Raw genomic sequence first — 24,467 nt, 5'->3', positions numbered from 1 at the left:
CACTACCAACATATGCACACATTGTACATTTTGCTTAGAATTTGGTAGTAAGGGTAGGGGTGGGCGATATAAACGATACACGATAGAAACGATATAAATTTGGCCAACGATAGAGATTTTGACTCTATCGCGATAGCGCATGTTGATGATGTCATCAAGCTGCGCCTGTTTTGGTCGAAAGCAGCGGCTAAAACCATTATCATCTGCAAATTATGCCGGGCGACAGTCATAGCAAAGAGATGAAGCACTTTTGAAATATGGGGAAAGCCAAAAACTGCGCTTCCTCCACTTCCGTAACATTGATTCATTAATGTTGAATTCTCTCGCAGCTCCGTGTATAGCATCCTGCTATGCGATTGCATTTGTCCCTGACCACCAGAATCCCTCACGTTAACTTTTAATCGAGTGGAAAAAAAGTTGGCGTTCATCCTCCAGCTTCACTGTGCTAATGTTATGCTAACATAGCTGTGTCGCTAGCAATCACGTAGCACAACATTATATACCAGGTAGTCCAACTTCAGTAACCCTACAAACGCCACTGCTGTTTAGTTTTCTGTCTTCATTTATGTTGGAAGTGGTAGCAGAGCTGTACGTTTGAATTAGTTTCAAAAATCTCTCAGTCAGAACATGGTATGAAATGTTTAGGTGTAAACTAGCGAGCTAACTTCCTGTTAACTTCTAACTCCGTTAAATTTAATAAATTCTGTTTTCATGGATGCCTGGATGTTAAACTTAATTGTTACACCCGATAAAGCAGCAACGCTGATGATTTAATTAAAGATGAAAAAATTTCGACCGTTTTTAACTCTTAGTGTTCGTTTGACTTTGGGACCTGAAGCGGGCGGAGTTTTGGACCCAGATTACTCCGTGAAGCTCCCTCACTACGGCAGCCCTAATGCTCTGACATCCATCAAGCAGTGCGGCTTACCAAAGTTGTACTAAAACATTTTTTAACAGATTTCTGCACGCCCAAATTGGTTTGAGGTCAGTAAGCACAACCAGAATTCATACAATTAAAGGATTTTAAGTGTGCCTTATAGCGAGGAAAATACGTTATACATAAGAAAAGAATATATCGTGATATATATCGTTACCGCACATGCTTCAAATTATATCGCGATATGAATTTTAGGCCATATCGCCCAACCCTAAGTAAGGGCATCTGTGTGTTTTAAGAATGGAGGCTGGATTTGGCAATGTCAAGATCTGTGACGCGTGAGGCGATCCGGAGCACTAATGCGAGGTTTCAGATATGTAAATTATCTGCAGATCTTTACTGAATAAATTCTTCACTGGGTACCTTGGCAATGACTGTAGTAAGAGTACAGGGAAATGAAAAGATCCCCATCAGTACACTGAATCCAGTGTGAATCAACAGTGTGCAATGCAGGGGGAGCCTGAGATAAAAACCAAAGAACCATATCTTGTGGTCCGTACGTTTGCTAGAAGAAACCTCAGTATCCGTCAGTTTGGTTGAAGCCAAGATATTGGGATATAACTAAAGCAGGTCATCAATATTTTATTGACTCCCTTTGTAATAATTCTTTGTTGTCTGTCTAGGATCCAGCTGCATTATTAACAATATGAGTTACGCAGGCTTTCCTTTGATTCCTTGACATGAATTATGCTCAGGCATAGACTAAATGGCTTGAGGCTAGATTTGAAGAACTGCTTAATCTTAAATCAACAGAATAAGAGTGGCTTGTGTCTACATATGAAACCACTGTAAGAAGCTAAACTCAGCAGTGTGGAACAAAACTAGGTACACTTCGGCACTTGGTCAAGGCATTTAGGATGGAAAAAGTATGTTTTTGGCAGGTCAACATCACAGCTCGAACTGACAACACAAAGCACACCGGATGTCCAAACAGTTTAGCAGTGTGAACTTTGACACCTTCTATTTTACACGCACTGTAAACCACTACTACACTGACTATGCAAACACATTACCTTTCACATTACACGTTTCTTTGTCCTGGCTGTGGTGTTCAGTCGCTTCTAGTTTTTCTCGCATTGCTAAACTGATACAACAATAAATAAATCATTTTACTGGTAATCATTTGCTACAGTACATGACATTTAAAAAGTTAAATGTATTCTCTACTGTAACAGAATGTGGACATTAGAGTAACTCATTACTGTATTTTAAAATGCCAAATATCGCTCCATAAGGTCCGGGTTAGTGTGGAAAAACAAATACTGAAGAAAACACACAAGTACATCACTCCATCTCACATATACTTACGTCAGTAATTAACATTCATCAAGACTAGAACAGTTTCTTAACACATTTTGTCAGAGTTACATTCAGAATTGCTTAACAGTCAACATCCTGTCTTCATCATACAAGTAGCAACCATATTGATATTGTCAGTGGTGCCAGCTAAACCGGGTCTTTAGCCCGGTCTAATTTCTTCCTCTGTGAGTCTCGGTCCCGCTGTGCATCTGTCTGTGGTCATGAGAGCGTCTTTGTCTCCCTCTGGTGCTCAGGAGTTGCACTCAGCGGGGCACCAATGTCCCCGCAGTGAAACTTAACGCATCTTGTAGTCATGTGATATGGCTGCTTCACACAGCTGCCCTTTGAAATCCAGCTCAAAGGTGAAGTCTAAGTCACGCTGCAAGTGAGCAGAGAGACAGAAATAAAAAAGATGGTGTTCAGTGATACTTCAGACAACAACTGATCAAATACACAGCAGAAAGAAAGAAAATAACAAGTAAGACAAGAGATGAGATCTCCTTTTTGACCAGAGTGCAGAACATGGTATTACGAAAGCAGAGTGTTTGTGAAGAGAAAGCAGGCGCCGCTTCTCCATCCCGTAGGGGAGGAGAGGACACTGACAAGGTCAACAATAGAATCTGTTGTTGTTTGTTGAAGTCACTGCAGGGCTGCTGCCTGCATGACAGGAAGACAAAACTGAAGAGGAAACAGCCTGCTGTGGGCAGGGAATGACTCATTTACACATCTATCTATCTATCTATCCATCCATCCATCCATCCATCCATCCATCCCTCCTAATTTCAAAATATATCCATACCAGTACTTACAACATTTTTCTCATTGGGCTTCATAGCAATTGAGCCAACGATCTCTTCTCCTCTTCGGACTGTTAAATAGTCCTCCAGGTAAAATACTGTCTGCTTCCAGTGGGTGTATGGAGCATCTGGAGCTGCAACACACACAGAGAAACACTTTCACAATACTCACAATGAATGCCTAAAATCAAGAGTAATCATAAATGACTTATGTCACTAATGACTTTCGTAATGATAAACAAATCATTGATCACTTATAGGAACTGTTGACTAGTTGGCAGTTTGGAAAAAGACCTTTTAGTTGGTGTTTATTGCCACATGTCTGGATTAAAGTCTTGTTACTATTTACTGACTTTAATGAACAGCTGCAGATATCTCAGGTGTTTAATTTGTGCAATACACCAACTAAATAACCCAGACTGAAGACAACAATCAGTCATCCCAATGCAGCTGTGCACATAGTTATCCCTTTTACAATGTTTCCAAAGATCTGAATACTATGCAAGCATACAAGAAATTAATCATGAGACTTTTTACCGATACACAGCTGCCTAAGTACCTGATGTGAATTTAACTAAGTGCAAAAAAGGCATGTGTCTTCACCTGAGATCCAGAATACAGCTCTGAAGTAAAATGCAGATAACAAATTTCTTGCCTCTCAACTAAAACTTTTGTCAGACTTCTTCCATTACTATTTCACTTTGTGTCTTTGTAGTCTTTCTTTATCTGCACTCATTAAGTTTGCATGAATGTAAAACCTGAAATCCCAGTCCCAAAACCAATGTGAGCATTGGCCAGGATTCTGACCATTGCTGTCAATACCACTTAAAATAAATTAGACTTTTTGTTAGCTTTTGTGTGGCAGCTTGGTGGATCTGTGCTTTGTGAGTCCATAGATAAAAGGGCCTGCCAATCAGCATACTGCTACGCAGGCCAGGGTCTTTTTTTTAGGGCATAGTTCAATAAAGGCACTGAGAAACTAATTCCGTTTCATCTAATTCTGCAACTGCAGTAGATGAAATGGTATTTTTGTACTGACCTAACCTTTTCCTCCTCACCTGACAGTCTGTGTGTGTGTCTGATACACTGTCCTTCACGGCCGCGTGAAAGACTGATGGCCCATTTTAGCCTTTTGTGTGTAATTTTTAATCTGTCTAACCTTTTCAGGAGGAAAGGCCCAAGTTTTGACACTGGAAACTTTGCTTGGCAGACACACTTACAGAAAATCAATAGACGGGACTGTGCTTTGGCAGAAAAAGCCAATGTTAGGAAAAAATACATCTCTTTGAGTATAAGTCACAAGGTCTTGATGATGGTGTACTTGACAAATTAAAGGTGACCTGTGCTTACACACATTTTTTTTAACCAAAAGAGCCAAAATATATATTTATTAATCCAACAGTTAAGACAGTTTATTACATTTCAGTTCAATGTTCTCCTTCACCAACAGAGGTCAGTCACACACAGGTTTTAAAATTGCAGTTATTCTCTTAGAATGCCACAATCTCAAATCTTTGGATTGGCCTAATTTCACACAAATTGGGGCCTCCAAACATGCAAGGTGAGAAAGCACTGGTCTGCCATCTATGAAAAGAAGTGAGCACAATGAGGAACACAAAACCTGACAGGAAGTGTGGTTTTTTGCCTTTCCCACTGGGCAAAGTATACAGCTCTGATTCTCATTGGACTGTGATGAAACACAGGGCTTCAGAAACAGGACACTCTTTAACCTGGGGTCTTCTGAATCTATCACTCCTAATTTAGACTGCAGAAAGTGACTTGTGTTATTTGTATGTCCTACTATGAAAGGGATTGGGTTTTTTAAACATAAAGGCAGGTTTTCCCTGATGTGATTCCATTCTTCTTGCAACTGTAGCCACATAATACCAGTAGAAATCCATGGTCTTCTTATCAGGGTTTATTGTTAGTTTCCACACTCAAGACAAAAGGAGACCGGGCCTTTTGAGGTTGTTGCTCCAAAGAAAGTTCAGAATTCTCTCAATGGAATAAAAGAGACTAGTTTTAGAAAATAGTTTTAGATCTGTTTATGTAGATTTGTCTTTATTTAATTTGTTTTTTTGTTTTTTTTAAGAAAAAACTGTGCAGATAACTGGATGTTTCTATCTGGTTATCTCCAAATAATGTCTGTGCTCTATTAATTGCTGATTAGTCTCTAATTATGTGTCATGTCCAAAGATGGGCAGTAACGCGTTACATGTAACCCGTTACTGTAATCTGATTACTTTTTTCAGGTAACGAGTAAAGTAAGGGATTACTATTGCAAAAAGGGTAATTAGATTACCGTTACTTTCCCGTAGGAACGCTGCGTTACTGCGTTACTAAAACCGTGATTTTTTGCGAGAATGTCTCATGACAGTGACGTAAGCGAGTGCGACGTTCGTGACAACAGCTGTGTGCAGATCAACAATGGATCATATATCGAGTGCAGAGAGAGTATGAGCGTGCAGCGTTTAAAGCGTGGAAGTACTGACCTTACTTTGAGTTTGATTCCATAAAAAGTGACAAAAACATTAGCGTCCGTTGTGCGTGGGAAGAAAACTTCTTTTTACAGCGAAAAAAACCCCTAAACTTCCAAACAAGCACCGAGTAGCTACGACGTAATGGGAAACTCACAGAGAAACTCGCGGATTCTTCCACTGACCGCGGCACACCTGCACCAGGGTAACCCTCCGCCTACCCAACTCCTGCTTTACAGGTGAAAATAGAGCAACAGGACCGCTGAGTCTTTGACTTTATTTATTTTCTGCTGTGTTTTACTTGCATCGATTTGAAAGACTGAGTGTAAACACAAAAAATATTTTATTTTATGTGCTGGAATGTGCAGAAAATAGGTTTACATGTTAAACTAATTTCTTCCAGTCAGAGAATGTTGCAGATAATTAAATGTTTGCTTGATGCATAAAGTTAAAAGATTAAAACTAATAAAACAAGTTTTAAAAAGAGACTTTTCCATTTGATTACATTTTGTATGATGGATTATGCAGAAAAAGTAGAATTGGGCTGAAAGATCTATCGCTTTATCACCTATTCAGGTTGTAAATCGTGTTTTTAAAAAGTAACTAAGTAATTAATTACTTTTGAAAATAAGTAATCAGTAAAGTAACGGGATTACTTTTTGGGGGAAGTAATCAGTAATTAGTTACTGATTACTTTTTTCAAGTAACTTGACCAACACTGGTCATGTCTATCAAAGGTGCAACACGTTTTTCACAGGACTCTATGCAGTCTGTTTCCACACTAATTAAGAAGGTAAAGTAGCAACCAGGTGCTGGTAATCACCTTTAGATGATCAGAAGTTTCTGATATGTAATAATTATGTGTGTGTGTTTTATCACAGTGCCCAGGAGGAAAGACAAAAGCAATGAATCCTGGTAGAGTTATAAGGCCCTTTCAATAAAAAAAAAAAGCAGATAAATAAATAAAATGAAGACATCTTTCATTCTACAGTGAGGAAGATTATTCACAAGTGGAAAACATTCAGGACAGCTGCAAATCTTCCCAGGAGTGGACACCAAGGCAAACTCACCTCGAGGTCAGACTGTGCAATGCTCAGAGAAATTGCAAAGAAAAACAACACTACATCTCTCGCTCTACAGACCTCAGATTCAGAGGGCCAGGAGTCAGACTGCTAGTGGCTGTAAGGCTATTTTTCTCAAATTTTTATGTCTTGATGATGACCAGAAAGTTTAATTGTCACATTAATAGATATAATGCAGCTCGATTACTGAAGCTGTGCATAAACTGGCAAACAAACAGATAGATGAAGAGGCCTTGTACAGAATATGAAGTAAGCAGAAGTGCTGGGTATCTTACCTGTGGAAAAACCTGTCTTCTTGTGACACTTAGTAAATTCAATGTTAAAGTAAGTGACCAGTGCGTGGATGTAGTCATTCCTCTGGATCTGCAGGCAAAAAGATGATGTGAAGGACAGGTCCTCAGGTTTTACTGTGTAGATGTCCACTTCCTGTAAAAGTAAAAAAAATTTTTTTTACATAAACAAATGACAAGTTTCTTATGTGAGTCATTACATTAAGTTCTCCCTTTCACTGTGATTCAAAGAAAATTCTCAGAAGTGTGCTTTTAGAAATGTATATGAATTCTTTAATAGAGCGCTTTGCTCTTACCTTCACCGGACCTTTTATTTATTCACACAACAAGAAATTAAACCTACCAGTTTTAAAAGGCTGTAAAAAATAAATCTGCAATACAGCGAGGAGAAAAACGACCAACATTAAGATGGAGCCTACAGGAAAGCTTCCACTTGGGTGGCTGTAGCTCAGGAGGTAGAGCAGGTCACCTACTGATCAGAAGGTCGGTGGTTCAATCCCTGGCTCCTACAGTCTGCTTGTCAAATATCCTTGGGCAAGATACTAACCCCAACTTGCTCTCCGATGCATCCATATGAATGTGTGAGATTGGGTGAATGAGGCATGTTGTATAGAGCGCTTTGAGTGCTCCGTGAGAGTAGAAAAGCGCTATATAAGAATCAGTCCATTTACCTCCACAAGTAGAAGCCAGTAACCGCTGTGTAGGATAGACAAGAAGAAGGAGCTGTGCCCATACTTGTCATGATCCAAGTGTTGGGGATCATGTCATGCAAAGCTCTACAACCCAAGTCTATAAATGTCCCCTGATTCCAATCAATTTTACAAGGTCTCCCATATCATCCCAGTGAGTCATGCTAAGTGTGGAGCACGTTCCTCCTGATTCTGGTTTACTGTCAACATAAAGAATTATCTATGATTACTGCACAACATAGCAAAGCTTACCTGAAACCTGCTACCACAGCATAAACATGAAGGCATTTCACGTGGCATCAGTGCTAATAGATATTCACTGATGGCTTTGGTGCCAGATGCCACATTTGCTGCAGAGGAATGAGCCTTATGTTTGGTGACAATAAAACACTGCAACAATAATATCAGATTTCCCCGGCTGTCTTTAAAAAATAATTAATCCCATAAACACATTTACGAGATGTTTACTCTGGTCATGCAGTATAAACTTCTCAAAGTCACATTTCAAAGTTTAAGACAGCAATATACTGCATTGCAATGTTTATCCTCTAGCAATTACTCCTAAGGCAAAATAAACATTTTAAGAGCACCATCATACAGGTTGTTTTCTTCACGATCATACTTGCTAATGATGCTCCCCGAGTATCGTTACAGTAGTTTTCAGTCAAGGTTTAATAACACGGGGTCCTGTACGTGCTACTCCTCGGTTATACAACTTTAATGAGGTCAATCAGTAATTCATTTAAAGTCAACACAGTGACTTTGAATGGATTTGCATGTCTTTAAAAGGCCTTACACCATTAATACCACTCTTTTCAGTGTGGTATCAATGGTGTAAGGCCTTGATATAAAAACAATCCCAGAGGCAAAACAACCCTATTCCCATCAGCCTCACACACTTTTTATCTCAAGGGCTGTCTGCCTAAGTCAGCTTATACAGAGGGGGAAAACTGAAACTAAAAAACTAAGCTGCAGTGATTTAAGTTACTGGAACTACTCATATGAACAACTAGTTTGCACAAGAAATATTGAACAGACCTTTGCTTTGATTAAAAAGACTAACATGCTTATAAACGCATGGCACAACACAGAAGAGCCACGTCAGCAGGACAAGACTCGGTTGTTCACCTGCATCTAAAGGACAAAGGTCACTCCTTCGAGGATGCCAATGTTCACATTTTGGACAGAGAAGACAGATCCATCCATTCAAGAAAGAGGAGTGAAAGAAGCCATCCATGTCCATCTTTGAACAGAGGCGGTGGCTTACGACACCAACTGTCTGCCATCTGGAATCCAGTTTTGAGATCCCTTCAGACACCATAAGGCCCAATCACATCCTGGGCCATTTGACCTCAGGAAGTCACATGATAGGGTGGCGCTAGGCTTCACCCAAAACCTTGGCTGATTGTGACCCACACCTGTTTTCACACCTTGGCTCATGTGATTAGGTAGAGCAGCGGTCCCCAACCTTATTTGCGCCACGGACCGGTTTATTCCCGACAATATTTTCACGGACCGGCCTTTAAGGTATGATAACAAAATAACGCTGAAAACCGATAAAAACCCTGAAAAGCATACATTTCACACCTGAGCCTCAACTCTTGCGGCCCGGTACCAAACGACTCACGGACCGGTAGAGGATCATTAAGGGGTCCATGACTCTCTTGGGGGGACACTTCCATAGGGCTTAAATCTGGGACTCTACACCAATTGCTCTTAGAACTGAAGAAGCTTCTCGGATGAGAGTTGAAACATCTTCAAGGAAACTTAAAGAAATCCAGATGCTTTTCTTTCTAAGCTATTTAGACTAGGATGAGCTGGATGACTGAGAACCTTCACAGAAAAGAAATCTCACTCTTTTTATTTTAAGTGAGTCACTCTTTTTGCTACTTGCAGTTGTCATCTTTCACTGCTCTCTGAGCTCAGCTTATTTTAACAATACTGGAGACTGCACTCTTGTAGTGGGTGCACTGCAATGCTCTATAATACATCGTCAGTTTGACTGGAAGCAGAAATTGTGCTGATAGTGCTGAAAATCATAGCATTTAGATTTCAAAACACCGTGATACGTTATAATTCTGTGATACTCGCCATAGTCATATAGTTGCTATGGGACCATAGCAGCTTTGACTCTAGACAGTTCTCAGATCACAGTATATGCTATATGGGCAAAAGTACTGGCCCACCTACATGTTACACCTTGGCAATGGAAACCATGGAACGATGCTCCTAGCACAGTTTTTGTGCTGATGTTAATGCCTGAGGAGGTCTGTGGCTCTTTAGTTAACATGTGCCTCAGCGCTCATCGATCTCTGCAAATTTTCTTTGTGGCTGAGTTGCTGTGGTTCCTAAATGCTTCCTTTTGTCAATAATTTCACAAACTAAAATTGTTGCAACAATTGCATCCTATTACAGTAACACATTCAAATTCACCGACCTCTTCAGAGCAATTATTTCTTTCACAAATGTCTGTAAGGGCAAATGGGATGCCTGCGTGGTAATAGGACTGAAAACAGCTGAACTCAAAGCGGTGAGGAAAGACTTGTAAGGTGACAAAAGTATGAGCTAAAAGGGGAACATGAAAGAGGCAACACTGAAATGAAGGTATAACCGCACAACAATATTCCACCGGGACAAAGGTGAGATAGGGCAGAGCCATCTAATCAAGGCCAGCGATAAGAAGGTCACTATGACAAGGAGCACAATCAGGGAGACTAGACAGACTGCTATTGGCATGCATGGCAGTGTGATCAGGCAAATAAACACAGAGGGAGCCACAGACAGAACATCGAGGTGGCACTCATAACAGCCCCGGTATGTTAGACAATACGTTTGCCAGTCAAACAATGTCATTGGGTAGTTAATCAGTAGTTAACGTGCAACCCTGGTGTGTTTTACCAGGTTAATTATGTCACAAACAGAACTGCTAAACTGTATTTCCAGAGCAAGAAATGAAATCTGAAGCTCAGAATTGGCATTAAACCCTTTTTATTGTTGCTTCAGTTAATAATCAGCAATGGCAGCGCTGCATATTGGCTGATCAGGCAGTGAACATTACCCATGAGCCAAAATATGATTCACTAACCTTGACCAGGCAGGAGTTGGTCACCACCTGTTTGGGGTCTACTACGTCCACCAGGGGTTCCTTCATGGCCACATTACGGATACACGTCATGTCAAAGCCATACACGTTCTCCCACCCTGGTAAATACAGCGTCACAAAATGATTTGTTATCACATTCTAAACATATTTAGAATTAATATTTTCTTCTGTTATATTTGCTCCAAGTTTCTATTTGGTTTATAGAGCCGGCAAAAGCCACAGGATATGTAAACATTTGGACTGAATATGAAAAAATAAATAAATAAAAATCTCTGGTTGGGGGCTTTGCTCGTCCCAGAATAGTCTCATCTAAGATCCTAGAGAGATATATCCTGACATTTTGGAATGATTTTCATTTTGACAGATGAAAGTCACATTGTATATGGCGATGAATTGTCAACACGAGCCCCTTGAACACAGGCAGCATTCTTTCCCTGAATATCCTCGTTGCGCAAGTGAAATTGGTGCATAAATTATTCACAAAGCACCTTAAGAGAGTGTGTGAGCAAACATCTCTGTTGTGGCCCAAGAGGCAGGGAAGAACTACTTGAACGCGCTGAAATACTGGTGATAATGAACAGGTCACAAACCCCCGGGGGCTTTTGTAATGCTGTGTATTTGCATTTCCTGCTGCCCACTTAACTTACTCTGCAGCCCAGAGAAGCACTAATGACTGCAGGATGCTCTTAGAATGCTGGAGTGCTACAGAAAGGCACTTCCAACTGAGATAAAGGTCGTCTTTGGCTCCGTGCCACTGGAAAAAGTTTGCCGTCAATATGTACACTTGTCTCAGCGTGACTTTGTGCATAGAGCACTTCAGAGCCACAGCAAGCTTAACTGAACTAGCCAGACATAAGAAGACCAATATGATATGATTGGCTAGATTTTATCTGGTGCACTGTGGTTGTATAATTTCCCAGATGTATGGAGGAGTGTGAGTAGGAGGCCTACTGACAATTGTGTTGTCATTTTGGGTTGTGCGCAGACTTTATGCTGCTTTATGTCCAGCAGCAATAAATCGGCCACAGTGCTCCTTGCAGGGTTCATACAGGGGATCATACAGAGATGGAGAGGCTTGTTGACTTATAATATCAATTATCGCGCCCAGTCTTGTACCTCAGGAATAGTTTAAAATTATTTGCAGAGCTGGAAAGGCTGTGTGTGTGTGCCCACAGTGGAGAGAAGAACGTGGGTGTGTTGATGGTGCTTTCTGCATCCATCCAGCAAGTCGTATTTCTGGTTACCCACGCTATGTACAGGACAAGTAAGTGGCAAAAACATGATTTTGGCATTAAACTGCACTTACAGTGTATTTTGAAGTCTTTGTACTGCCTGTCCTCTATGGCCACCACATACAGGGAGGCCCGGTCAGGAAACATTAATCCACCAGGTTTCTGGAAAAAAACCCAGAGATGAATTAGGAATGCATCGAAACTGCAAAACGTTTGACCAAAATAAAATAAAATTAACTGAAAACTAACATGTAGATCTTTTTTTAAAAAAATAAATAAATAAATAATAATAATAATAATAAACTTTATTTATAAAGCACACTTAAAAACCAAGGGTATGCCAAGGTGCTTAACAAGTAACATAGAGAATAGAAGGAAGATAATAGAAATAGGACCAAAGCAACAGGTACAGAGCAAACAAGAAATTAAATGAGCATAAAAGTGCATAATATAAAATCATAAAAGAAATATTAACTAGATGGAAAGGCAAGATTGAATAAGTGGGTTTTTAGTTGTGATTTGAACAGTGCAATGGAATCAACCCGGGACTTCAGCCGAGATCTGTTAACAGCGAGTGCAGACAGCTGTGAGTGTTATTAGAAATGTAATCCTGAATCTGTTCAACTGTCCTAACATTTGAGAATATTATAATTCCAGCTTTATACTTTCTGTGTTTTATTACTTTAAACATTTTGTGTCGGTGGTGGTTGCTTGGTTTGAATTTCGTAGTTTCTGAGGTTCTTCTGTTGTTCCTCTGTGTAAAGTTGAGAGTTTTGTGTTTATTGTATTTTTTTAGATTCGTGCTTTGACTTTCAAAGTTCTGATTACATTGTTGTCTCTTGCTGATTTACTTTGCGGCTTCTAGTCGTGAGTTTTAGTTTTCTTATGCTTTGTCTTGCTTCTGTTTCTGTCACACCTCCCTCCGTCTCAGACTGTATTGATGCCTCGGTCCCTTTTGTTTACTTGCCTCTTGTTTAGCGTTAGTATTCGTGTCTCCCTCGCTAATAAAACATTTTACTTTGAAGCGTCTTATGTGAGCTTCCTGTCTGTCTCCCCCTGACTTCACGATTGTTTTCACCTGTGTCCCTAATCTTCTCCTTTCCAGATCATCTGTTAATACTCCCTGTTGTGCTGCTGATATTTTCTTCAATGATCAACAGCTCGTGTTTATTTAACTCCATCTGCCTACGTGTTCTTCATAAGCGTATCAGGTATCTTGGTGACTTGTGTTGTTGTAGGATACACAAACGCACACAATCCAGACGCCTTACCAGCCACTTGTCTCTGGCAAAGATGACAGTGTTGAGCATGGATTCATAGAAGAGGCAGTAGCCCATCCATTCAGATATGATGATGTCAACTTTTTCAACAGGAAGCTCCACTTCCTCAACCTTGCCTTTGAAAATGGTGATAACTGAAACACACAAAACATTTTAAAACCGTAATATAATAAAGTTTAAATGAATCTTTAAGTCTTTACAATAACATGTGGGAATTCTGGGGGCTAAAAAGTATAAGGTAAAGTATATTTTAGGGGACGTATGAAAGTTGTATTATTAGTTGTTTGTTACTTTTATTATTATTAAAATTATTCTTATTATTTTGCTGGGTGAAGGAATAGCTGCACCATCTGTTAAACCACTTCCAACAAAAACGTAGTTTATTACTAGTAATTTTAGAAAAGAAACTGTGAGTGGTGACACACCTGTTCATGCTTTGTAGGCTAACACAACAACCATTGTGTTGTTATGAAAATGAAACCAGCTGGGGACTGCGGTGGAGGAGTCGATCTTCGCCCTGCCTGAGATTAGCTGACTTCAGCTTTGTTTGTTCTGCTTTGGAAAGAAGTGACTGAAGAGTTTCCCTGATTATACAGATGTCTTCACAATGACACGTCAACCCTGTTACTCCAACTGCTGATTGCTTATTTGCTTTCCAGAACTCAGTAAACATACCGATAACTCTTTTCTTCGGATACTTAAGGATACTTGTTATTCATAGGTTTAGAAATAAACGGGGCATTTGCTGACAGGGTGGTTTATAGCTCCATTATCTGGTAGGTGCAGAGTCAGGGGCTTGGCAGGAAATTTGACGCACAGCAGGTGCTCTGATCATAACATACACTTTGAAGTTACACAGGATGGAAGCATATTTCTGCTAATGAATACAAATGAGTCAGTGTAAAGAACAATGATGAAGGAATGTTTTAAACATACTCGTCGTTATTATTATTCATCATACAATATTTAACCTAGCCTATTGGTACATGCAGTGTAATTACACTCTATTCACTCATCTATTCAAATCATTGAATTCAGGTGTTCCAATCACTTCCATGGCCACAGGCAGTGTTGGGGAGTAACGGAATACATGTACCGCCGTTATGTATTTAAAATACAAAATATGAGTAACTGTATTCCGTTACAGTTACCGTTTAAAAAGGTGGTATTCAGAATACAGTTACTTTGTTGAAATAAATGGATTACACGGCGGTATTTTCCCGTTTCATATTGTCGCGGGTCAGGACTGTTTGGGTTTTGTTTGTTCTGTTGTTCCAGGCGGCAGCGTTACGGTTACCATGGTTACAGGGTGACGCTCTCTCTCTCTCTGCGACTGTGTGTTTCCTGGGTGAGCGAGCGCCTTTTTGTTGTTGTTGTTGTTGTGCTAAGCTAATAGGCAGAATGTTACAGGCATAGCCCTAAAGAATGTAGCCTCATGGGCAGTGTAGTCCGTGTTGCACGGAGATTGGACTGTCATACCCGTTATGAGTCTGTGAGCGCGAGGAGGGAGAAAAAGGAGAGTGGAAAACTACAAGTTGTTATCGAGCAAAAACGGGAGCTGGAAGCATGTAAATATAATAATAACCACTGCAGCCAAGAAGAGAGCCTGACGAGCCCAGTTGTAAGTAAGCTATTAAGACTCGACTGTACACCGTGTTCGTGTTTGTTCCATTGAAGAAGCCTTTCAACCCCTCTCTCTGTCTCTCGCTAGCAAATTTGACCCAGACAACAAAGTAAAGCTATTTACTCAACACGAACCCGACGTATTAGCCAGAGGTCCCTTTACCACGGTTCGGAGCCGCGGACCTTCAGTAATAGCAATAAATCTTTACATTTAATACATTACAAAATACATTTTGGGGCATGTATTCTGTAATCTGTAGTGGAATACATTTTAAAGGTAAACAAAATGTAATCAAATGAAAAAGTCTCTTTTTAAAACTTGTTTTATTAGTTTTAATCTTTTAACTTTATGCATCAAGCAAAAATTTAATTTTATGCAACATTCTCTGACTGGAAGAAATTTGTTTAATATTTAAACCTATTTTCTGCACATTCCAGCACATAATTTTTTTTTTGAGTGTTTACACTCAGTCTTTCAAATAGATGCAAGTAAAACACAGCAGAAAATAAATAAAGTCAAAGACTCAGCGGTCCTTTTGCTCTAGTTTCACCTGTAAAGCAGAAGTTGGGTAGGCGGAGGTTTACCGTGGTGCAGGTGTGCTGCGGTCAGTGGAAGAATCCGCGAGTTTCTCTGTGAATTTCCCATTATGTCGTTGCGCACTCGGTGCTTGCTTGGAAGTTTAGGGGGTTTTTCGCTGTAAAAAGACGTTTTCTTCCCACGCACAACGGACACTAATGGTTTTGTCACTTTTTATGGAATCAAACTCAAAGTAAGGTCAGTACTACCCAGGATGTGAGTGGGCGTTAAGGCGTCTGGGAAGGGATCTCAAAACGTCCCAGACGCCTTAACGCCCACTCACATCCTGGGCCATCTGATCTCAGGAATTCGCATGATAAGGTGGGGCCAGGTTTCACAATGAACACACCCGAAACTCTGGCTGATTGGGACCCACACCCAGTTTCACACCTTGGCTCAGGCGATTAGAGGATCATCAGGGGTCCTTTTGTCCCTCTGTGGGGGGAAACTCCCACTAGGTTTATATCTGGGACTCTCCACCATTTGACCTTAGAACTGAAGAAGCTTCTCGGCTGAGAGGTGAAACGTCTTCAAGTAACTTAAAGAAGTCCAGACGCTTTTCTTTGCAAGCTCCTTTGACTAACTGTAATCTAATTACTGTTTTTGCAATAGTAATCCCTTACTTTACTCGTTACTTGAAAAAAGTAATCGGATTACAGTAACGCGTTACTGCCCATCTCTGGTTAGTGGTATTACAATGAAGTAGTCACATAGTAGTAGGCCACTTAAAATCACAGCAGGTGCTGAGGTGCGTAGTCCACAGAGGTCGCTAGCTTTCTGCAGAGTCACTATAGACCTCCAAACTTACTGTGGAATGTGGAGTGGATTGTGTTTTCACGGCCGAGCAAATGCTTTTGGCAGCACAGTTAAATTTTTAATTGGACATTTTATTTTAGATCAAATGAAATGCAAGTCACAGCACTTAGACAGAACCAGCAGTATATACAGTGTAACCTAGTCAACGAGCAGTGAGTTTGCAGTGAGCAGTTTTTTTTAATGTGAAAAGATTTGTAAGTTGATCATCTTTATATATTAGCAGTGATCCTGGACAGCTGATCACATCTCTTCTTGTTCTCTTCTGCCACTCCTCCCTCTTTTATCTTCATTCACTATCATGACTTTAACCTACTTTACTGCTCTCTTCACTGACGATGGAGTGCATGTGTCATCAGAATTGTGAGACGAGGAACAGCTGCAGCTCTTACCGCTGTCAAGGTGGTTGGACTTGATGATCCTCTCGGAGTACTCCGATATACTGGAACACTCAATCTGGCAGAAAAAAAGAAAAGCTATTTAAGTGAAGAATTTCACAGACACTTTGCCTGTACTCACAATAACATGACTTCACTTATAATGCAGGTGATTTTAAATATTACTGCCCTAATGATGTTTCCTGGGAAGCCCTGGAGCCAAACTACCGCATGTTACGTTGCTGTTGCAGAAACTGGAAACGTTACATGCATACTCCATGATAAATTACAAAAGTAGATAGAAAATAAATAACAAACTTCTAACAAAAAATTTATGAAACTCTTGAATCCGTTTAGTCATGCAAATACAGATATATTACATATTGGCAACAACAATAAATCAAAGCATAAAACCAAAAAGCTTCAGTTTCATCCTTGCGACTGATACTGTAACAGCAGTCTGGCGAGGAAGGAGCGGATAGCAGGTCCAGCATTTGTAGAGGTTAGCCAGATAACTCGAAGCCAGTCAGTTAAATCGAACAACAGATCTTTATTTGTTGTTAGCAACATAAGACCATACAAGCCAGGTCTCCACGGCTCTACATACATGCACGGAGATCGGTAGTCGCCGGTGCCAGCCCGTTACAATGGTGAGGTCTCTCTGAACAGACACATGAGCAGCATGTAACGGCTGCCACTTTACTCACACACACTGGCTGTGCTATACCACAATAATAAAGGTTGTTACAATATGTCATTTTGTGTGATATTTTTAAAATTGTACTTTAGCAGCATTTTCCAAATGTAACTTGTTAAAGTTGTGCTAATTTTTGTGCGGGGCATATTTCCAGAGTGTAAACAAACACTTAGCACACTTTATTTAGTCTCACACACGCGAATTTAACTGAAAGCAGCACCTTTTATTACTGGAAAAAACTAACATTAAATACAAAACTAAACTAGAAATTGGAAACAAGAAACTTCAACTAGAAAACAAACCAGGAACTGTAAACTTGGAAAAACACAGCACTGTGAGGGTACGACGCGACAAAGGGCAGCACAGCTGGGAGTAATCAGACCTAACGAGACAAAGGAAGCAAAGCAGAATAATTGACAAAGGACACAGACTGTCAAAGTAAAACAGGAAGTATAACACAGAGACGCAGACTTGACACTGAGACGGAGACACGACTGACTGGAAAGACAGAGGGAACACGAAGACAAGTGTGACAAGACGAGGGACACGAGAAAGCCAAAATCCTAGCACTAAAAATATAACACAAGCACAACCAAAACCCACGAATTACAATAATCAAAGAATATAACTGAAACATCTTAATCTATCATTTAAAAATGACCATTCCAACCTTTTTGGATTTGGTGGAACTGTTCATAGAGTTTCATAATGTAACAAGAAAGCCCAACCTCTTGATGCACTGTTGCAAGATGGCACAAGTTCGTGTAGACAAGCAGTTTGTTCCACAACAAAGCAGTGAATTGTCTAGGATTATTATATGTGTCCACCACAGCTAATAGCTGATCAAAATTTGATCACACACAAGGACACTTTTTTCTTTTTAAACTTTAGAATATTGTCTGACACTTACAGACACTGACAGTGACTTTGGTCACACTGACATTGCTATACTTGATAATCACATTTCACCATGTGAGTTGAGATTAAAAACAAATACAGAATTGAGACTGAAATTTGAATCATTGCTACAGGCAGAAATATCTGTGTAACAGTGTAACCATCCATAAAGCTGTCTGGGGTAAAAACAAGGTCATCCTTGTTTAGTATCTCTAAGCTGATGCTGCGCATTCGACTCCTAAATAAAACAGAATAAAACCCTGAAGGCTTTCACCTGCTTTAACCTGGTTAAATTTAACCTGGTCACTAAACCTGAAAGAGTTGTTAACCTAGTCTCTGTAATACTAATAACAATAACAACAACAAAATCAACTATGGATGTGTGTCCAAAGGACTGCAGTCCTGTATGGGGCATGGAAAGTATTTCACTGAGGAACACAGAGTTCAAGATGAGGTGTAAGGTAGAAAGTCCAGTAGGTCCTGTGGAGCAGTGAATGGGTTGGTAGGTGAGAATTTTTTAGGAAACACTTAACCGGGAACCAGTGCATAAAACTGGGGGTGATACATTTTTCTTTCTTTTTCTGCTCTTGACGAAGGTGGTCGCACTTTCCTCCTCCTCCTCTCCCTTAGCTTCCCTGCTTAGCCTCTTTTGTCCTTGTCTAGTCTCGTGTTTTTTGTATTAGTTTTCCCTGGAACACTCTCTCACAGTCTGTTCTCTAAAACCTAAAAGAGGAATTATGGATTTGATCAACTGGTCCCTAAATGCAATTGACACCCCTTTCTCAACGAGAAGTTTGGGCTTGGGTGAGCCTGAGTGCTGAAGATATCTACCTATTCAGAACCATGATAACAGGGTTCTGGCTGATTGGAGCTGGCTTGGCCCTGACTTATCAAAGAATTAAGAAAGCAGAACCGGCTGTTCAAACCCCCACAAGGCTGCCCGCTGGGATTGAAACGATGGGAAGAGGCGTGAGTTTCTCAAAATGGGCTCATTGAGTGCAGCACGGATAAGATCTTGGAGAGGCTGACGGCTGCTGTGGATACTCAGAATAAGACCTCTGAGCGCAAATTGGATGACATCTTGGAGCAGCTCACTGTGGTCGTGAGTTCTCAGAATCGGCTCTTTGAGCACAAGAATGACAACATCGCAGAGCGCAAGTTTAATAACATCATGGAGAAGCTCACGGCTCTCGAACGGGAGATTGAGAGACCAGTGTTGGACTGTTAGAACAGCTTTGAAATTCATATGAGTTGTTCGCACTAAAGTAAAAAGTACCATCACTTCATGCGGATACCCTTTCGGCGCCAGCTGCGGTCGCAAGGCTGGAGCCCAACAAAACACCCTGATAACGACTGTGTTTAGTCTGTTCCTTCCCATTCCATGCAAGGCCACCTGGGTTGGCTGGAAGACTTTACTTAGCCTGGCAGGGCGAAGGACACTGTCTCAGCTGAACTATGGACACACACACACATAAATATTAGAGATGGCACGATACCACTTTTTTATGTCCGATACCGATATCATAAATTTGGATATCTGCCGATACCGATATGAATCCGATATAGTGTTTTTTAATCAACAAAACTGTTTTTTAAAATATCTTGCTGCATTTTGCAAGTCTGCAAGTTCATACTCAAGTTTAAAACAACAACTACACTAAAGCTATTCTGTTATACCTGTATACAAAAAAAATATTTCATAGTTCAGCAATACTGATCAATCTAATAAACTTAAACCTACACCATCCTCACTATTCTGGTATTTTAAAGATTACTTAGCGTAAATATTAAGAAACCTAACTAATAGGGTTCCAACTCCCAGCAACAACAAAAATAAATAAATAAAAAATAAGGAACCAACCCTCACGCTCCACCTCATGATGCTTAATCGACGTAATCAACCTTAATTTGATGAAGTGTGAAAAAAATGCACAGAAATCAATTATTTTTCAAGAAATATTAAATAGATTCAACATCTTTCTTCAACAAAATTGCAGACTGCACAGATGGTACCTTCCCAAAGGAAAAAGTACTATAGCTTACTAGGGTGTATATATTAGACTTAATAGTCACTATATACAGTAATTGACTTCTATTCATTTTGCATCAGATTAAAACTTTGGGTGTCAGATAATTATTTATTAAAAGCTAGACATTTTAAATGAGAATAAGAAAGAAAAGTATGTCTTTGTGCCCCCTTTTCCCTGTTCATGCCCTATCGGCCCCCCTGGCTAAACTTTGCTAGATCCGCCCCTGCACAGTTACCAGCGTCAGCTACGTAGAAAAAGATCCTCGAGTAGAAAGTAATATTAAATACATTCTAACAACAGCTGATCAAGCTTAAACGTTCTGCTGTTGTTCAGCCGCTGGTTTCCTCTTTCTGGTGCAAAGTGGGCCAAAAACAAACAAGAGAGACAGACTCGAGACAGAAAAGCCGATCAGCTGATCATTAAGCAGTTTCATGATTGAAGTAGCAGCCGGAGAGCGAGAGGCAGTCGCTCGTTAAGCTTAACGCAGGAATGCTTTACAAACATTCAGAGATGGACTTACACACGTGCTTTACTTCTCTCGGGGATAACTTTGTCGGAGATGAAATGCCGGGTTGCTAGCGAAGCTCCACATGCTATCCAGACCACCGACAGGTCCCGCATGCCACAGCTGCTCTATCACGTGATGCATACTGCTCCGACGTGCTAACGTTCTGAGGCGAGTTACGGCGTGTTGCAAGTTTTGTGAGGTGCTTTCGTGATATTTAATGGATCGGATTACATTTTTTATTTTTCTCCGATATCCGATCCAGTAATTTAGGTCAGTATCGGACCGATACCGATACGTAATATCAGATCGGTCCATCTCTAATACATATACACTAATATGCACACACTCATCCCCCCTCCCTTTCCAAACGCCTTCGATGCTTGTTCCCTCCTGGGAACACGGCGGGTCTGAGCCCGCGCTGGAATGGTAGCGCTGGGCAGGATGGCTGCTGTGTTTGCTTCGGATTACTCCTCACCCCCCACCCGACTCTGTGGCTGGTCATGTGTTCCATAATGTTGTGCTGTGGACATTTATGTGCTTTTTTGTGCAGAGGAGTTTTTTTGTTTCCTGTTCTCATGCTGTCCTCCCAGGAGCCCAGCATGAGTAGAGGTCTCTTTTTTTCCTCTTGTACTTTCCCATTGTAGTGTATAGTTCAGTGTTTGTTTTCAGTAACGCTACCGATCTCCGACCTGTGTCCCCATGTGATGTCTGTGTTGTGTGTGTATTTCACTGCAGGGCAACCTGCACGTGGCGAATAAAGCCTTGATTGATTGATTGATTGATTGATACATACATGCAACATACTGCAGGTGTGTGTGTGTGTGTGCGTGTGCAGGGCTTTGTTTGCAACCCAAACAGAACACTACCGTAGCAGTCCATGTCAGAGGTGATAAAAGCATAAATAAGAGTTCCAGCTGCTGAATGAGAATTTCTGTTCCTGAGTTTAAGGGTATAAGATGTTGTCTGGAGATGTTCTTGATGTGGTAGATGGCAGATTTAGAGATAGGTTTAATATAAGATGAAAATGAAAGAATGGAGTCCAGAATGACACCCAGGTTGTGAAGACTCAAAATTAAGGCCCAAATCAGACAGCTTTGAAAGCAGTGACATAGGAGCCACAACCAAGGCTTCAATTTTATTTTGTTCTATTTGAGAGAATTGGTTAAATAGTTTTAGACTGCTGATAGGGGACAAAGCAGGGAACTAACCAGAGGGTTTAGTGCTTAGATATAACTGCGTATCATGGATGCTTAGTCGATGGTGGAAGATGATCTGATCAAGGGGGTGAGATGAAAGGTCCTTACTGACTCACTGGAGCAGAGAATGAAGTAGGTGTCCAGTTGACATAATGCATCCTGAAAGCAGGAGTGAAGACAGCGCTCAACCAGTGAGGCCAAAATAGTTGGATAGCTGGTCTTGGCATATTTTGTACGTTCTCTTCTGCCTCAGAGCTGATTTATTGAGTTGCCACTGATATCATCGTTATAACATAATAAAGCTCATTGATTCATCAAACTACACTAAGGCTTCTCTCAAATAAAATATGGACATAATTCAGCAGAATACATTAATCAATACTAGGCTCTTACAGCACTGGGAATCTGAGAGTATAGATTTTCACCTTTGAACACTGTGTCCCATTTGCTTAGTGTTTTTGTGCAGCATACTGCTGCTGCATGCTGCAACCGACCCATCTGGTTATAGTCACACAGAAGACCCTTTAATGAACCCTGGGTGCTCTGTGTCACAAAGCAGCCGGTCAGGCTGGGGGTCTTGTGGATAAGGTAGCCACAAAAACGAGGCACTTATTTTTGTTCAGTGCAAATAAGTGCATGTTCTCTACTAACTCTCAGAGGTAAGTTGTACAGCTTTTTTTGTTTACTTTATTTATCTTACAGTTTAAGTAATTTGTTACATTAAAAATTTGACTTTTTATACAAAAATTATAAATGTAAAAAATGTAAATGTACATTTTTTAAACAAATAGGTTGTAGATGGGCAGCTACTCACCCAGCTCCTTCCTATTCTGAACACTTAAAGAATTTTCTACTGTAGGGTACATTCATACAGTGCTTCCTTTCACGCCATGAAGCACCTTCTAACTTTCACGCAAAAACTTATATTAGTTCAGAGATTTTTTGATGGCATTTCTCAGTATTTTCAGAGAATTTTCCAACCATTTATTAAATCAACCCATTAAACCAAATAAATTAATAAAACCCCATTTTTACATCAAATTGTTACTAATAATAATATAATGCTATAAGAGATAATAGTGTAGCACTTGTAATCTGTAAGTGCTGCACTATTCAATAGTATGACCAGCTTTTTTTATTTTATACTTAAAGTATATTTTCCTTGTACTTGCCTATTTTTACTTAACTCACAGTTACGCATGTAAGACAGAGTCATTTTACAGTGTGGTGTTAGTTGACCCTGTACTGGCATGGAAGAATGAGGTCTTTGAGGGCTATTATTTACAGGAAAGAAACCAGTTAAACATGCCATAAAACCAATGTTCCAATGCTCCAATCTCTGCTTATTATACTGCAGTAACTCAAATACAGAACATAAACCTTTTGGGTTTTTCCGCAGGCATATAGGCTGTAGGGACTTCACATTAGCACTGACTCCCCGGAGCAGCCTTGTTTTCTGCTGCTTATTAGCAGAGAAAGAGGAAGGAGGCTTCTGCTGCCTCTGGTGCCCATTAAAAAGACTGTACCAAATCCATAAATAACCAGCAAAGGCTAATGTTGCATCAGGTGTGAACATGTTTGTGCACTTGCGGAGACGCATGTAACTGTATTGCTCTATTCATGTGTAATAACAGGTTCTAATTGGCAATCTTCCTCATCTCTTTCTGAGTCAAAGTCATAAGAGACAGCTACTAGCCACGTGTCTGTCATAGTCACGATCCAGTAGGAGCGCACTGAAACCTCAGGGTGTATTGACAGAGGCACCCCCGCACAGGTTGCCTCTCGCACCTCTCGCTAGTGTCAGAAAGTGTCACTGTCACCGTAGACATCCCTGCAGGCTCCTACTGGTATTTTACTCTGGAGACACAGCAAGTAGAAGTTTCTAACTTTGCCCAGATATCACTGTACTTTTTGTCCTCTATCTGAGCTATTAACCTGTGACTTACACATAGTTTAGTTTCTTTACTTTTTATTAGCAACCTTAAGCATTTTATTACTGGGCAGAAAATAAACTCTGCATCATACTAACATAAAGACATTAGAAACACTCCTAGAATAATCAAAGCAGCTACACTGAGCTTAACCAGGTTTTTGAACAATGTATTGTTTTTATCTGAAAAAACAGTACCTGGCTTTTCATGTGTTACTCATCTATTTTCTACAGTTTATCCAGGTCAAAGGGACGGCGCTCTAAACAAAGCTACCCAGATGAATGGCCAACAGAGAGCTATACCTTCTCCCACATTGACTATTTCACTTACTTGCAGTTTAGGAGGCATCCAGCTGGATAGTGTAGTGATAAGACTACACACCTTGTGGAGCGGGACACCTCCCGGTATCCAGTAAGGGTCCTGGCTAGACCCCCCATGCTAAAACCAAGCCCTGGAATGGCACGGCTACGTCTGCAGCCTGTCCGCAGCTCGGACAAAAGCATGGGTAAATGGACTGATTCTTATATAGCGCTACTCTACTCTCACTTGAGAACAAAACCCAGAGAGACTTTAACTCCTGAATTTGAGATAGAATCTCATCCCTGACCTAAAGTGGACAATCTTGTCTTTTC

The 24,467-nt window shown here is 40.4% G+C and overlaps 1 protein-coding gene across 1 annotated transcript in view; it reads right to left on the bottom strand.

The window, feature by feature from the left end:
• Window positions 1-882: 882 nt before the first annotated feature.
• The window catches only part of LOC308392080 (protein arginine N-methyltransferase 8-B), a 31,254-nt gene continuing 7,669 nt past the window's right edge, over window positions 883-24,467 (bottom strand). Inside the window, exons 4-10 of the mRNA XM_080874938.1 lie at window positions 16,592-16,655; window positions 13,178-13,320; window positions 11,981-12,068; window positions 10,657-10,772; window positions 6,868-7,018; window positions 3,046-3,167; window positions 883-2,615 (exon numbers count right to left, since the gene is read on the bottom strand). Coding sequence (XP_080731064.1) covers window positions 2,532-2,615; window positions 3,046-3,167; window positions 6,868-7,018; window positions 10,657-10,772; window positions 11,981-12,068; window positions 13,178-13,320; window positions 16,592-16,655 — 768 coding nt within the window. The 3' untranslated portion in view covers window positions 883-2,531. The remainder of the gene's footprint in view (window positions 2,616-3,045; window positions 3,168-6,867; window positions 7,019-10,656; window positions 10,773-11,980; window positions 12,069-13,177; window positions 13,321-16,591; window positions 16,656-24,467) is intronic.

Source organism: Rhamphochromis sp. 'chilingali', assembly GCF_963969265.1.
Source record: "Rhamphochromis sp. 'chilingali' genome assembly, chromosome: 2".
In the NCBI taxonomy this organism is placed as follows: Eukaryota; Metazoa; Chordata; class Actinopteri; order Cichliformes; family Cichlidae; genus Rhamphochromis; species Rhamphochromis sp. 'chilingali'.
This window is presented reverse-complemented; position numbering and strand designations above follow the sequence as displayed.